General features: G+C 37.4%; 1 protein-coding gene and 1 long non-coding RNA gene across 3 annotated transcripts in view; one reads left to right on the plus strand and one right to left on the minus strand.

Annotated features, from left to right (window-relative positions):
- LOC306861165 (ATP-dependent DNA helicase Q5-like) overlaps positions 1 to 15,170 on the minus strand; it is a 34,351-nt gene that overhangs the window by 6,513 nt on the left and 12,668 nt on the right. For both annotated transcript variants that reach the window (XM_079403296.1, XM_079403295.1), the window contains exons 8-11: positions 3,721 to 3,942; positions 3,542 to 3,635; positions 491 to 527; positions 163 to 221 (exon numbers count right to left, since the gene is read on the minus strand). In XM_079403296.1, coding sequence (XP_079259422.1) covers positions 163 to 221; positions 491 to 527; positions 3,542 to 3,635; positions 3,721 to 3,942 — 412 coding nt within the window. The remainder of the gene's footprint in view (positions 1 to 162; positions 222 to 490; positions 528 to 3,541; positions 3,636 to 3,720; positions 3,943 to 15,170) is intronic.
- On the plus strand, positions 6,544 to 15,161 carry LOC306861179. The gene is made up of 3 exons (XR_013783454.1): positions 6,544 to 6,763; positions 12,054 to 12,192; positions 13,924 to 15,161. It is a non-coding gene; the product is annotated as an uncharacterized lncRNA (long non-coding RNA).

Genomic DNA, 15,170 nt, shown 5'->3' on the forward strand with positions numbered 1-15,170 from the left:
TTGAATATGCAGAGGTTTCAGACACAGTTTGAGACTCCAGTGCACGTATGTGCCAGCAGAGGGCAGCACTGTTCATCTCACACTGTCATATGTTTAAAAATCTATCCTCTTATTAAGTATTTCAAATGACTGTTAAACAGTCTTGAGGATGTGGTGTTTTACCTTCACCGTGAGTCTGGGGATTCTCTGACTGCTGGCATCCTTCAACATGCAGTCAGCATCTGAGAAAACATGAACAACGTGAAGCTTTACACCAAACCTGCTCCTGGAGGGCCACTGTCCTGCAGAGTTCACACCTGAACCGAGGTTATGAAGGTCTTCAGAAACTTCCAGACAAGTGTGTTGGAGCTGGCTGGAGCTAAACTCTGCAGGACGTTGGCCTTCATCAGCAGGATTGGACACTCCTGCTGTAAACTGACACATTGTCGCATTTATTGTATCAAATGTCCTGAGCACGGACAACTACATATGTAACAACTCTGGAACTGACCTGGTGGAACAAATGTCTCTTTAGCCACATCTGAACTCTATAAATAAGAAAACAAAAGAAGTTGACATCAGCATCATTAATTGAGCATTAATATGCTCAAATCTCTGTATTTTTCTAATAGCAACAACTGTTTCTGCCCAAATACTTAAGTAACTGCTTGTACTATAAATTCATAATAAACGACAATATTTTTTTATAGAAATTTGAGTGGTGTTTCCTGTGCAAAACTCAAAGTCTATGATTTTGTAATATGCAACTTGTATCGAGAAAGTAAATAGTGTTTTGATTTCTTGTTTTCTAAAGAAAGAAAACTGAAGATCATGTGGAATTCTCTTCTGTACAGCTCAGCTTTATGGGGGAGGCCTCAAAAACACAGCTGGAAAACATGTGGAGAGAGAGAAATGAGAGGGAGCGAGAGATGTGGAGGAATGTTCTGGCACAGACTCAGACTGTGAGGGAGAAGCGAAGGAGGATTGTAGTGGAGTTGTTTTTCATGTGAATGTATCACTGTACTTGTGTCATTAAATGTGAGCACATTTCCCCTAACTATCATTATTGTAATGCAAAAAAAAAATAGTGATGTGAGAAGAATATATCATTCAAATTCTAAAGTATTTATGCATCCTGTTAGTATTAACTACAATACTTTATTGGAATACACTGTTTTACAGTAATTTTACTGTTTGGGATTTATACGATATTTGCAAAAAAACATACTTTTATTCAGTAAGGATGCATTAAATAATCAAAAGCAACAGTGAAGACATTATTATAAATTGTTATAAATGGTTTGTTTCAAATAAATGCTCTTCTTTCGAACGTTCTATTCTTCAAAGAATCCTGAAAAAATGTATTGTGATTTCCACAAAAAAAAAAACAACACAACTGTTTTCAGCATTGATAATAATAAATAATCAGCACATTACAGTGATTTCTAAATGGATCATGTGACACTGTAGACTGGATTAATGGTGCTGAAAATTCAGCTTTGATCACAGGAATAAATTACATTATAAAATCTATTACAACCTGAATTTTACACTTTTATCCACTAAATGAGCTCATTTCAAATTTGATGCCTGCTACAGGTCTCAAAAAAGTTGGCACGGGGGCAACATAGACTCTGAAAAGATTCAGCTGGGACAGCATCTAGCAACTAATTAGTTAATTGCCATCAGGTCTGTAACATGATTAGCTATAAAAGGGATGTCTTAGAGAGGCAGAGTCTCTCAGAAGTAAAGATGGGCAGAGGCTCTCCAATCTGTGAAAGAGAGTGTAAAAAGATTGTGGAATACTTTAAAAACAACATTCCTCAACGTCAAATTGCAAAGGCTTTGCAAATCTCATCATCTACATTGCATGACATCATCAAAAGATTGAGAGAAACTGGAGAAATCTCTGTGCGAAAGAGACAAGGCCGAAGACCTTTGTTGGATGCCGTGGTCTTCGGGCCCTCAGATGACACTGCATCACTCATCGGCATGATTCTGTCATTGACATTACTAAATGGGCCCAGGAATACTTCCAGAAACCACTGTCGGTAAACACAATCCACCGTACCATCTGCAGATGCCAACTAAAGCTCTATCATGCAAAAAGGAAGCCATATGTGAACTCAGAAGCGCCTCATTTAAAATGGACTGTTTCAAAGTGGAAAAGTGTGTCAGACGAGTCCAAATTTGACATTCTTGTTGGAAATCACGGACGCCGTGACCTCCGGGCTAAAGAGGAGGGAGACCTTCCAGCGTGTTAACAGCGTTCAGTTCAAAAGCCAGCATCTCTGATGGTATGGGGGTGCATAAGTGCATACGGTATGGGCAGCTTGCATGTTTTGGAAGGCACTATGAATGCTGAAAGGTATATAAAGGTTTTAGAGCAACATATGCTCCCCTCCAGACGACGTCTATTTCAGGGAAGGCCTTGTGTATTTCAGCAGGACAATGCAAAACCACATACTGCAGCTATTACAACAGCATAGCTTCGTAGTAGAAGAGTCCGGGTGCTGAATTGGCCTGCCTGCAATCCAGATCTTTCACCTATAGAGAACATTTGGTGCATCATTAAACGCAAAATACGTCAAAGACAACCACAAACTCTTCAGCAGCTGGAAACCTAAATCAGCCAAGAATGGGACCAAATTCCAACACCAACACTCCAGAAACTCATAACCTCATAACTTCAAACTGTTTTGAAAAGAGGAGGAGATGGTAAACGTGCCCCCGACCCAACTATTTTGAGACCTGTAGAAGGCATCAGATTTGAAATGAGCTCATTTTGTGCATAAAATAAAAAAAATTATCAGTTTAAACATTTGTTATGTTATCTATGATCTATTGTGGATAAAATATTGGCTCATGTGATTTGAAATTATTTTAGCTTTCATTTTATTCAAATGTAAAAAATGTATGCGTGTGGTGCTGCTGACGTAGAACACGCATGTGATGCGCCTTGTTTCCAAGCAGAGGAAAGCATGCGCATGTGTTGATAATGGTGGCACAAAAAATATTCTTGCAGCTTCATAACATTACGGTTGAACCACTGATGTCACATGGACAATTTAAAAAATGTCCTTATACCTTTCTGGGCCTTGAACATGGTGGTACTGTTGCTGTCTATGGAGGGTCAAGAAAGCTCTCGGATTTCATCAAAAATAACTTATTTTGTGTTCAGAAGATGAATGAAGGTCTTACAGGTTTGGAACGACATGAAGGTGAGTAATTAATGACAGAATTTTAATTTTTGGGTGAATTATTCTTTAACTCGCAATTCTGAGAAAGGATGTCAAAATTGCAAGAAAAAAAAAGTCAGATTGGAGAGATATAAACTTGAAATTGCAAGAAAAAAGTCAGAACTATGAGTTTAATATCCCACAATTCTAAGAAAAATAAATCAGAATTGCGAGATAAAAGTCAATATTAACTCGTTTTATTTTTTTATTCAGTGGCGGAAACAGGCTTACGTAACATTTTTGGTAGAAAAGTGATCTGGACATGTTTTTATGATATTCACCATTTGTCCTTTTGCTTGTGAATGCCCTGTCCGTGTGCTCACCCTTCTCAAGCTCATCTGTTTCTTGAAGAGACCGCCAAAATCTTTCTTTCTCTTCTCGGAGTCATCTTCCTCATTGCCCCATTCCTCATCATATCTGAACACACACAGATTTTCTTAGTCTCCATAGACTAACAGCTCTGATCATACAGTACAGCTGCTTCAGTAAGAGGTCAGCTGACCTCTCAAAGCCGTAACCCTTCCTGCCTCCCGCGTAGAGTTCAGGGTCGAAGCCAAACGGCCCCCTGGGCTCTGCGCTCTGTGCCGGGCCGGTTCTGGTGCTGAGGGCGGCTGCTCTCGCCAGCTGAGCGCGCACGAGTTTGGGGTCACGGCAGAAGTCACACGCGCCGGCGCAGTTGGGCTTCTGATTGCCAAAAAACTGTGAGATGGTGGCATGTCTGCACCTGGAAATGAAGATTCATGAAATGATTAACAGGAGAAACTAATAAATGCAAACTCTCATGATGTGGAACACAAAAAAAATGACTAATTTTAAACGATAGAGAGAGATAGAAGATCTAAAGAGAAATTTAATGTAAACTTACAGAAATATAGTTAAACTGAAAGTTTTTGAAAGTGAAAAAGTCATCATAATTTACAGTGAAAAACTGTAAATTGACATTCCCAGAATTCTGTGACATTCTTCTGAATTCTGTATTTAAAAACTTTAACTTTTATGTTTCATCTTATTTTCTTAAAACAATGTTTATTGCAATATTTTAATGTTGTGTGTTACCATGATTGGTGTTGATTACAGATTACACCACAAAACCAGTCATAAGGGTCAATTTTTTTTTAAACTGAGATTTATGCATCATCTGAAAGCTGCATAAATAAGCTTTCCATTCATGTATGTACAATATTTGGCCGACTATTTGAAAATCTGGCATCTGAGGGTGCAAAAAAAAATCTAAATATTGAGAAAATCGCCTTTAAAGTTGTCCAAATTAAGTTCTTAGCAATGCATATTACTAATCAAAAATTTAGTTTTGATATATTTATGGTACGAAATTTACAAAATATCTTCATAGAACATGATCTTTAATTAATATCCTAATTATTTTTGGCATAAAAGAAAAATCTAAAATCTTTACCCATACAATGTATTGTTGGCTACTGCTTAAAAAAATACCTGTGCTACTTATGACTGCTTTTGTGGTCCAGGGTCACATATTCCATGTGCATTTTGTTTCATATTGCAAGACAAAATGCCCCTGCTGGTCACTGTATGGAACACAGTCTCCTTTTGTGTTCCATGCTCGAAAGTAAGTCAAATGGGTGAGTAAATGACAACTTCTGTTTACAAATACTAATGTTTTGGTGAACCCTTTAAATGAAGAACAGAGAGCATTTTTACAAGTTTCAACAAATGTTTGTGCACTCACACATCCTGTGTAGTGTGAACTCCAAAATAGAGACGTGTGCTTCTCACTTCACAGACTACTGGGTTTCAGGTTTCAGAGTGTGAAATAGCTGGTAGGGGCAGAGAGAGGCAGAAACCCTCCTAAAACACATTTACATGGTCTGAAACACAAAGAACCTCTGTGCCAACACTGCCGCCCATGACCAGAACCCCATTCCCCACTCTCACCGTTCACTAAAATACACTTTCCCATTAGGGATTTCCTCTAAAGGCACATGCAATGCTTTCCTCCTTTTTGAATCCAAACACAAGATTTCTTAAGTCATATGGAACTTCATGGTAAACAAATGGAAATCAAAAAGGCAGAAAAAAATGGATGGAGAAGAAAAAAAAAAAAAAGGCATGAAAGTTTCCTCGGCTGTATGACAGAGAGAGCAACTAAACTGACTGTAAATAAGTTTAACATGTAAAGATCACGTTTTATTCCAGAATAAAAAATAGGAATAAGGAAAATTAAACCTGTTTTTTAGGAACATTAATATTTTCAGCATTTTTTATATTTTGCATCATTATTTTCATGACGGCAAGGTTACACCCAATTTTCTAAGTAAAAAAAATTTATAAAATCAAATACTATATGTAAAACATTATTTTAATTGCAAAGCATTTATACACTATTTGTCCTTAATTTATTCTCATTATTTTAAAAACAAAAAACATGCACTATTCACTGTTCAATTGAACACTGCATTATTTGTACTTTTACTGTACAAAACGCAAAATACTACTAAATATTTTTACATTTAATGTTATAATATGCTTATAATAAGATATTTATTTTAATGCAATCAAACGATTAATCGCATACAAAATAAAAGATTTTGTTTTGTTTACATAATATATATGTGCATATACTGTGTATATTATGTATATATAAATACAAACACATGCATGTATATATTTAAGAAAAATGCTACATTTATGTATTAATTATATTTATAAATATATAAATGTATATACACATGTAAATATTTTCCAAATATATACTGTGTGTGTATATACACACACACACACACATATATATATATATATATATATATATATATATATATATATATATATATATATATATATATATATATATATATATATATATATATATATATATATACACACATATAAATAATAAATATACACAGTACACACAGGCCTACATACATTATGTAAACAAAAACTTTTATTTTGGATGCGATTAATCGATATTAATCATTTCACAGCACTAATTTATTTATTTACTTCTTGCTTGGCCTTTTTGATTTTGGGGTAAAACGTAACCTCCCAAAAATGTTTAACACTATATAATATAAAACGTGTGATGTTGAAAAAATTAAATAAAAAAATCCTAATTTTTAGGGCCAGGAATTTGTTTTCCAAATCCAGTGTACAGACATACACACAGACACACAAGTATTATAACACAAAACAGTGGCTTTCAAAAGGACCTCCAGACTTTGTTTGACAAAAGGAGAAAAAAAAACTGTTTCCACAGTGATTTGAGGGGAGGAGAAACGACAGAGCCAGACAAAAAAAAGGGGGTGGGGATGGACGTGGTAAACTGAGAGAGCGAGAGAGCAAGAGATCCAGACTAACAGAACGTGTGGTGTGTGCTGTAGGAGCGACACAGCCCATCCCAAAAGACACGTCATACTGGAAATCTCAAACACTGGAGGCCAAACACAGCATGACTGCACAGCGGCTAGACACTCAGCAGCTCGCAACAACTGTGTGACGGGACAGAGCGCTCAAAACTTTACACAAGTTCATGTGAGGAGTGTTACAGGGGAACACAACTGGAAACTAAGGTGAGAGCAGAAACATACATGTACAAATGTGTGTATGTGAGTTAATGTCCTCGAATAACTGTGAGCATGAAAATAATGACTGGGTCAGCAGAACATCTACAACTAACAAACACATGAGAAACATTTACAAAGCAGGAATGAGAGGGGAAAGGTTCAACAGCATAGCAGCCCACAAAAGAATCTCAAAACTCAAACTGCATACAGAGTTTGAAAGCATTAGTTAACAAAACATCAAAAAGACCATAATTTTGCTGGCAATTCAATACTAGCAGTGTTAACATTGACTATTTCCCAAACTGCCCTTGACTCATAATTCATAGGAACAATGACTGATTCACTTTCAGCAAATAATTTGTGTCATTACCTAATAATATGTTTCAAAAACTATTAACATTAATAACAATGTGTATGAAAATACTGCTGTAACATAGCCGCGTATCGTCATATAGATGCACACAAAGAAACAAATGTAATGCAATTCTTCATTGAACTGTGGAGAACATGCCTTGATTTGACTTGCACATTTCAAGTACAACATTTCTCAAACAATCATTGTTTACTACATCCACTTATTCCACTTGATGTGCAAAAAGTACTATAACACATAGTATGTGTTTGTGAAACATAAGTGGATCATGATGTTAACGTCATTCTCCACACCTGTGTGAACTTGAGGAGAACTGACTTCATACATCCAATACAAATCACCAAAAGTGATGAAGAAAGGTGAAGGTCTTGCAATTGTCATATTAAGATGTCTAATATGGGGCTAAAAAGTGGCAAAATTAACTCCCAAAATGTCATTAATATTCACAAAATACAATTTACAAATGCACAACACATTCACAAAACAATATTCAGGAATGCAAAGCCTAATTCAGAAGCACACAAGTATGCCAGCACATTTCCGAATGTTTCTGTGTGTATTGATTGTTAAATCCACATTTGCAAGTTTTTTCCGGTCAAATTAGTGCTTTTCAAACAAATAAGCGGTTTTCAATCTAGCCAATCATACACAGCCTTGCTCAAAGCTTCAATGCCTTGATTAGTGGACATAATATCTAGCCTTGCAAATAGAAAATTGTATTATCAAAAACTGCATGCATGTGGAGTTTGGTTATCTGGATGACAGAACGAAGCATAGCTTTGCATAGTGCTATGTGATAGTTCTGTCATTCTGGCTGGGTTGACACTCACATCTGACTGGTTAAAGAGAATGTAAGTTTAATAAAGCTGCAATATGTAAATTAGGCCCTGGCAGGAAATTCTCAAAATGCATAGCGATTCACACACAAGACAGAAACATAAAAAAAAAAATTGCATTGTGCATATTTATTAACTTTTGCATTTATGGATCTTATTTTGCGAATGAAAATTTGGTTGTGCATTTGCAAAAGCTATTTTGTGAATATGAATTTGGTTACGAGTTTGTGAATTGTTGTTCGAAAGTATTCAGACCCCCTTACATTTTTCACTCTTTGTTATATTGCAGCCATTTGCTAAAACCATTTAAGTTCATTTGTTTTCCTCAATGTACACACAGCACCCCATATTGACAGAAAAACACAGAATTGTTGACATTTTTGCAGATTTATTAAAAAAGAAAAACTGAAATATCACATGGTCACACTGTGGGAAGATTCAATTCAATTGAAAATAGTTTTAAAAAGGAAATCTAAAGTAAGAAACGATTCTTTCATCAGCAGGGTTAATTTTATACTGTGACGGCACACCCACAGGCATCTGTCCTGTTGGAAGCACCCACCACAGCAGAAATTTAATGACTAGCTCAACTAGCAGGTTCCATTTTTTTTCTCTAGTTGCTTGAAATACCATTTCACATTCAGTGAATACAACAGTCAAACGGAAGAAAGATATGGTTTCCTCACAGGAAACATTGTGCACGGACTCAGTGCTGAAATACTGCCATTAAATTGAATGACTGCCAACTCATTAACTGACAACACAATTAAACATCATTCTTAAATGCTTATATATAGTAGTCAACATTTGAAGTGGATCAAAAAAGTTCGTTTTAGTTTTAGGACAACTTTGATGGAAGGTTTTGATCCACTTCAAATATTGACTAGTGTAGTTAAATGTGCCATATGTGAACACATGATGCCTGAGAAAAACCTACACCTACCAACTACCTAATGAAACGCTAATCTAAAACAGCTCTTTTAAGAGACTGGAAATGTCTCGGTCACGTGTTTTACTTTATCTCAGCGTATCTGCAGGGTTTTTTAGATCCACCACATTTAGATATTTACAACTACAGTTGGGCAAAAAAGTATTTAGTCAGCCACCAATTGTGCAAGTTCTCCCACTTAAAAACATGAGAGAGGCCTGTAATTGTCATCATGGGTACACTTCAACTATGAGAGACAGAATGGGGGGAAAGAATCCAGGAAATCACATTGTAGGATTTGTAATGAATTTATTTGCAAATTATGGTGAAAAATAAGTATTTGGTCAATAACAAAAGTTCATCTCAATACTTTGTTATATACCCTTTGTTGGCAATGACAGAGGTCAAACGTTTTCTGCAAGTCTTCACAAGGTTTTCACACACTGTTGCTGGTATTTTGGCCCATTCCTCCATGCAGATCTCCTCTAGAGCAGTGATGTTTTGGGGCTGTCGCTGGGCAACACAGACTTTCAACTCCCTCCAAAGATTTTCTATGGGGTTGAGATCTGGAGACTGGCTAGGCCACTCCAGGACCTTGAAATGCTTCTTAAGAAGCCACTCCTTCGTTGCCCGGGCGGTGTGTTTGGGATCATTGTCATGCTGAAAGACCCAGCCACGTTTCATCTTCAATGCCCTTGCTGATGGAAGGAGGTTTTCACTCAAAATCTCATGATACATGGCCCCATTCATTCTTTCCTTTACACGGATCAGTCGTCCTGGTCCCTTTACAGAAAAACAGCCCCAAAGCATGATGTTTCCACCCCCATGCTTCACAGTAGGTATGGTGTTCTTTGCATGCAACTCAGCATTCTTTCTCCTCCAAACACGACGAGTTCAGTTTTTACCAAAAAGTTCTATTTTGGTTTCATCTGACCATATGACATTCTCCCAATCCTCTTCTGGATCATCCAAATGCTCCCTAGCACAGGGGTTTTCAACCTTTTAGGACATGCGCCCCCCCAAGTTTGTCTAATTTCACTCGCGCACCCCCCCCCCCCCCCAACACCAACGGTCGGCAGGGATTGTAGGTGGGGGGAGTGAATGTCCAGCGCTCTCTCCACCCTCAATACCACGACTGAGGTGCCCTTGAGCAAGGCACCGAACCCCCAACTGCTCCCCGGGCGCTGCAGCATGGCTGCCCACTGCTCCGGGTGTGTGTTCACGGTGTGTGTGTGTGTGTGTGTGTGTGTGTGTGTGCATTTGTTCACTACTCACTGCTGTGTGTGTGCACTTGGATGGGTTAAACGCAGAGCACCAATTTCGAGTATGGGTCACCATACTTGACAATACGTCACGACTTTTTTTTTAGCTCTCTGCTGGTCATTCACTAGGTCCCCCGTGTGGTTCTGGGATTTTTGCTCACCGTTCTTGTGATCATTTTGACCCCACGGGGTGAGATCTTGCGTGGAGCCCCAGCTCGAGGGAGATTATCAGTGGTCTTGTATGTCTTCCATTTTCTAATAATTGCTCCCACAGTTGATTTCTTCACACCAAGCTGCTTGCCTATTGCAGATTCAGTCTTCCCAGCCTGGTGCAGGTCTTCAATTTTGTTTCTGGTGTCCTTCGACAGCTCTTTGGTCTTGGCCATAGTGGAGTTTGGAGTGTGACTGTTTGAGGTTGTGGACAGGTGTCTTTTATACTGATAACGAGTTCAAACAGGTGCCATTAATACAGGTAACGAGTGGAGGACAGAGCAGCCTCTTAAAGAAGAAGTTACAGGTCTGTGAGAGCCAGAAATCTTGCTTGTTTTGTGACCAAATACTTATTTTACCAATAAATTCATTAGAAATCCTACAATGTGATTTCCTGGATTCTTTCCCCCCATTCTGTCTCTCATAGGTACCTATGATGAAAATTACAGGCCTCTCTCATCTTTTTTGGTGGCTGACTAAATACTTTTTTGCCAAACTGTATAAGTAAATAGCAAAAAATGCCAAAAAAATAAAAATGGGTCGATTTTCGCGTTTATCTAAACAAAAACATTAGACGGGCTGACTAAAAATGCAAATTCAGTCTCTGCCAGCAGGTGGCGCTTTTGGAACGGCAGAAATATAGGCCTAACGGTTTCCCTGGAAACCCTGTATACAAAGCAGCGCTGCGTTTACGAAGTTTACTTTATTAGGCATCATTACACAGAGGTAAGATAAAAAGAAAATGCCATATAAACTTTTCTGAAGACAGTCTGTTCCCTATAAAACACCCTCACACACACAAAACATACTGAGTTTGCAGGCATGATACAAACTAATTTCTCTTTTATTATTCATAAGCAATCGCTTGGCATGCGTGATACTGACTGAAAGTGCCAGCCTGTAGAAGACCAAACAGATGTTTTTACTTTTTGCATGCTCCTTTATTACCAAATATTTTCATAAATTTATTACTGGTGTATAATTATTAATAAAGGTTAAATGTTAAAACTGTTTTAGCTTTTTAAACATTTTCGTAGAACCCTTGAGAAATGTTTCTTGAGCGGTAGATATCAGTGCTCATATCAATGATTTCTGAAGGATCATGTGACACTGAAGACTGGAAAAATGATGCTGAGAATGCAGCTTTGCATCACAGGAATAAATTACATTTTAACATATATTCAAATAGAAAAACATTGATTTAAACTGTAATAATATTTCATAATATTGCTGTTTTTACTGTATAAGTAAATGCAGCCTTGGACATCAAAGCATCTTAATGTCCATGGCAATTACTTTATATAACGTTATATATAACTTTTCCAAGTCTACAAATCTTACTTCTACAATTTAGTTTCCCTCAGATATCCAGATCACAGGAATCCAGGTTCTTCAAAGAAAAAAAAAATGCTGAGGGAAATTAAAATAAGAAATATTAACTTTTTTTAAGCTTATTTTAAAACTTATTTTGTCTTATTTTAATTCACTTTAAGCCCACCTTGGAACTTGCCTGAGGCCTCCTGCTTGAGAACCACTGCCACATATACTGCTTGATTTCAGATTATACAATCATATAATAATCAATGTAATTACAAAACCAGTTTTACTGTGAGAAAAGTCTTTCTTGACTGTTAAAACGTACAATTGACTCAATGAGACTCAGTCACTATTCTTGGTTTGTATTTAGACCAGACTTGCCGCAGTCAGAATGAGCGCTTCAGAGGAAATAATGGGGATTCTCCAGAACGTCTGGACCAAACTAGAGGCTCTTCCTCAAGCCCACCCGCTCATGCAGACAGCGTTTCTCATCATCGTGCTGTTTTTCTGTAAGCTCCCTATCACTACACTATCATTACATCTCTGCACTGTGGCCACATCTGGTGTAATTTTGGAAGAGGTTTTATTTGATCAAAAGGCGGAGAGCTTCTGAGAGCTTCTACTGCGATTAAAGGCTTCCACCAAGTGCACATCCATACCTGGCTTGCTATTTTAGGGGACGGCACTTGAACTGACATTAAAAACTCTAACAAGCAGTTGACTGTAAATGTGGGAGGACATATGTTAAAGTTTCAGGTTTCTAATGTCACAAATCCAAGGATTTGAGTCGTTCCGCAGATCGGACTCAAGGCACTATCTGGACCGGAAAGGATGTCTTGAGTTCTGAACATTAGCGTTTTCATTGTCTATACTGTCTGTCTCGTTGACTTTATAATGATCTCAAAAGATCAATAAAAAACTGATTCCTCATGATACGACTTAACAGCCTTCATTAGACATCACTTAGATTTCACTAAATTCCTAAAAACTGGCAGAAGCCACTAATTAGAGCTCTTCCTGAAGAGACACCAGTCAAATGTTAAGGCCCGTTCACACCAAGAACGATAACTATAAAGATATGGCTCTAAAAATCGTTCTCAATATTAAAGAATAGCAGAGTCCACACCACAGCTATAACGATAAAGACACAGAAACGATATCGTTGGAATCACTTTCAGAACGATTATTTCCAGCTGATGAACGATAAAAACATTGACAGCCAATCAGAATCCATCCTGCCATAACGAGCTTGAGAATTTAAAGCGGCAGATGAGCGTGCGCTTAGAAGAAACAGACGATATCGTTCCCTGGTGTGGACGCTAATATCGTTATCTTTATAGTTATCGTTCTTGGTGTGAACGGGGCTTTAAAGGGATAGTTCACCCAAAAATGAAAATTCTGTCATTAATTACTCACCCTCATGTCCTGTAAACTTTTAAGACCTTTGTTCATCTTCGGAACACAAATTAAGATATTTTTGATAAAATCCTCTCCGACCCTCCATAGACAGCAAGGATCCTAACGATAAAGGCTCAGAAACTTAGCAAGGAGATTGTTTAAATAGTCCATGTGACATCAGTGGTTCAAGTGTAATTTTATGAAGCTACGAGAATACGTTTTGTGCACAAAGAAAACAAAAATAACGACTTTATTCAACAATTCGTCTCCTCCGCGTCACCCTATAGCGCCATTTTGGACAGTATCACATACGTAAACAGCGTATGCTGTTATGTGTCGTTCGCAGATATGTTGTTTACATAATTTACGCTTTGATCTGAACGTAAACAACGTATCCGTGTACATGCGTTGCATATGTTGTTTATGTACTGTATGTGAAACTCTCCAAAATGGCGTTATAAGGTGACGCGGAGGAGACGAATTGTTGAATAAAGTAGTTATTTCGGTTTTCTTTGTGCACAAAAATAATCTCGTAGCTTTGTAAAATGACGGTTGAACCACTGATGTCACATGGATTATTTTACCGATCTCCTTCTTACGTTTCTGAGCCTTGATCGTGTAAGGATCCTTGCTGTCTAAGGAGGGTCAGAAAGCTCTCGGATTTCATCAAAAATATCTTAATTTGTGTTCCGAAGATGAACGAAGGTCTTACGGGTTTGGAACGACATGAGGGTGAGTAATTAATGACAGAATTTTCATTTTTGGGTCAACTATTCCTTTAAGTTAATTTAGTCAGTTGTATTAAAACGTGTGGCTAACTCCATGTTTCATTCTTCCTGCAGTGACATTCATCGCTCTGATCGTGACCGGATGCGTTTATGGCCGCTGTGGCTGCTGTACGACAGGGACCAAAAACAGAGTCTCGGCCGTCTGAAACATGGGCTCCACATTAAAGAGGAAGATAGGAGCAGACCACAATGGGCTAAAATCAAATTTGGTGGTGACTGATGGTTTGGATTGGGACTGCTGTGAAATCACACATTACAGTGATTAAATTCAGCCAGTGAGAGTGGCACACACTGTAATGCTGAATGAAAACAAGTGTTTGGCTGAGAAAAACTCTCCCCTTAATTATGACTGTTACAAATAAACACCAACCAACAACCTCTCTCATTATGGGAACGCAACCACTATGAAAGCAGTGCCAAATACTGCCCTCTGGGGTCTGCTTACACAACTGCAGAGATGTTTGTGTTGATCAAATGCTGTTCATAAAAGAATCCTGAAACAAATGAACCACGGTGTTCACAGAAATATTATGCAGCACAACTGCTTTAAACATTTATAATAATAATAAATGTTTATTTAGCATATTAGAAAGATTTCTGAAGGATCATGTGACACTGAAGACTGGAGTAATGATGATAAAAATTCAGCTTTGCACCACAGGAATAAATTACATTTAAAATATATTACAATAGAAAACAGTATTTCTAAATTTTACCGTCAATATAACCGTTTTTACAGTATTTTTAATTAAATAAATGCAGCCATGGTAAGCATAAGAGACTTCTTTCAAACACATTAAAAAATCCTACCGACCAACAACTTTTGATCAATAGTGTATTATTCAAGAATTAAATGTAATATTGTTGACTTAATTATACAATCATGTTGACTTAAGGTTATGTTCTATAATATGGAGGAAAATGGAGCTGAATCTTGGTTACATAAAATGGGAATTATCAAATATACAAAAAAACTTGTGTATTTTTATATTGTTTCAAATGATATGTATTTAATGCAGGTATCCTCAAATCTGGACCATTCCTGCAGAGTTTAGCTCTAACCCTAATCAAACACACCTGAGCATGCTAACCAGAGTCGTCAAGATCATTAGACAATCACAGGTAGGTGAGGTGAGTTTGATCAGGGTTGGAGCTGAACTCTGCAGCAGATTGGACCTCCGGGGTAAGATTTAAGGAACCCTGCTTTAATGGATATAAAGTGAACTAAGTATTCATGCATGTTTGTTTTTGTACCACTCTATTCTGTTTTATTAAACATTCATTACACCTTTAATCTAGAA

The sequence above is a fragment of the Barbus barbus genome (genome assembly GCF_936440315.1).
Source record: "Barbus barbus genome assembly, chromosome: 4".
Lineage (NCBI taxonomy): Eukaryota > Metazoa > Chordata > Actinopteri > Cypriniformes > Cyprinidae > Barbus > Barbus barbus.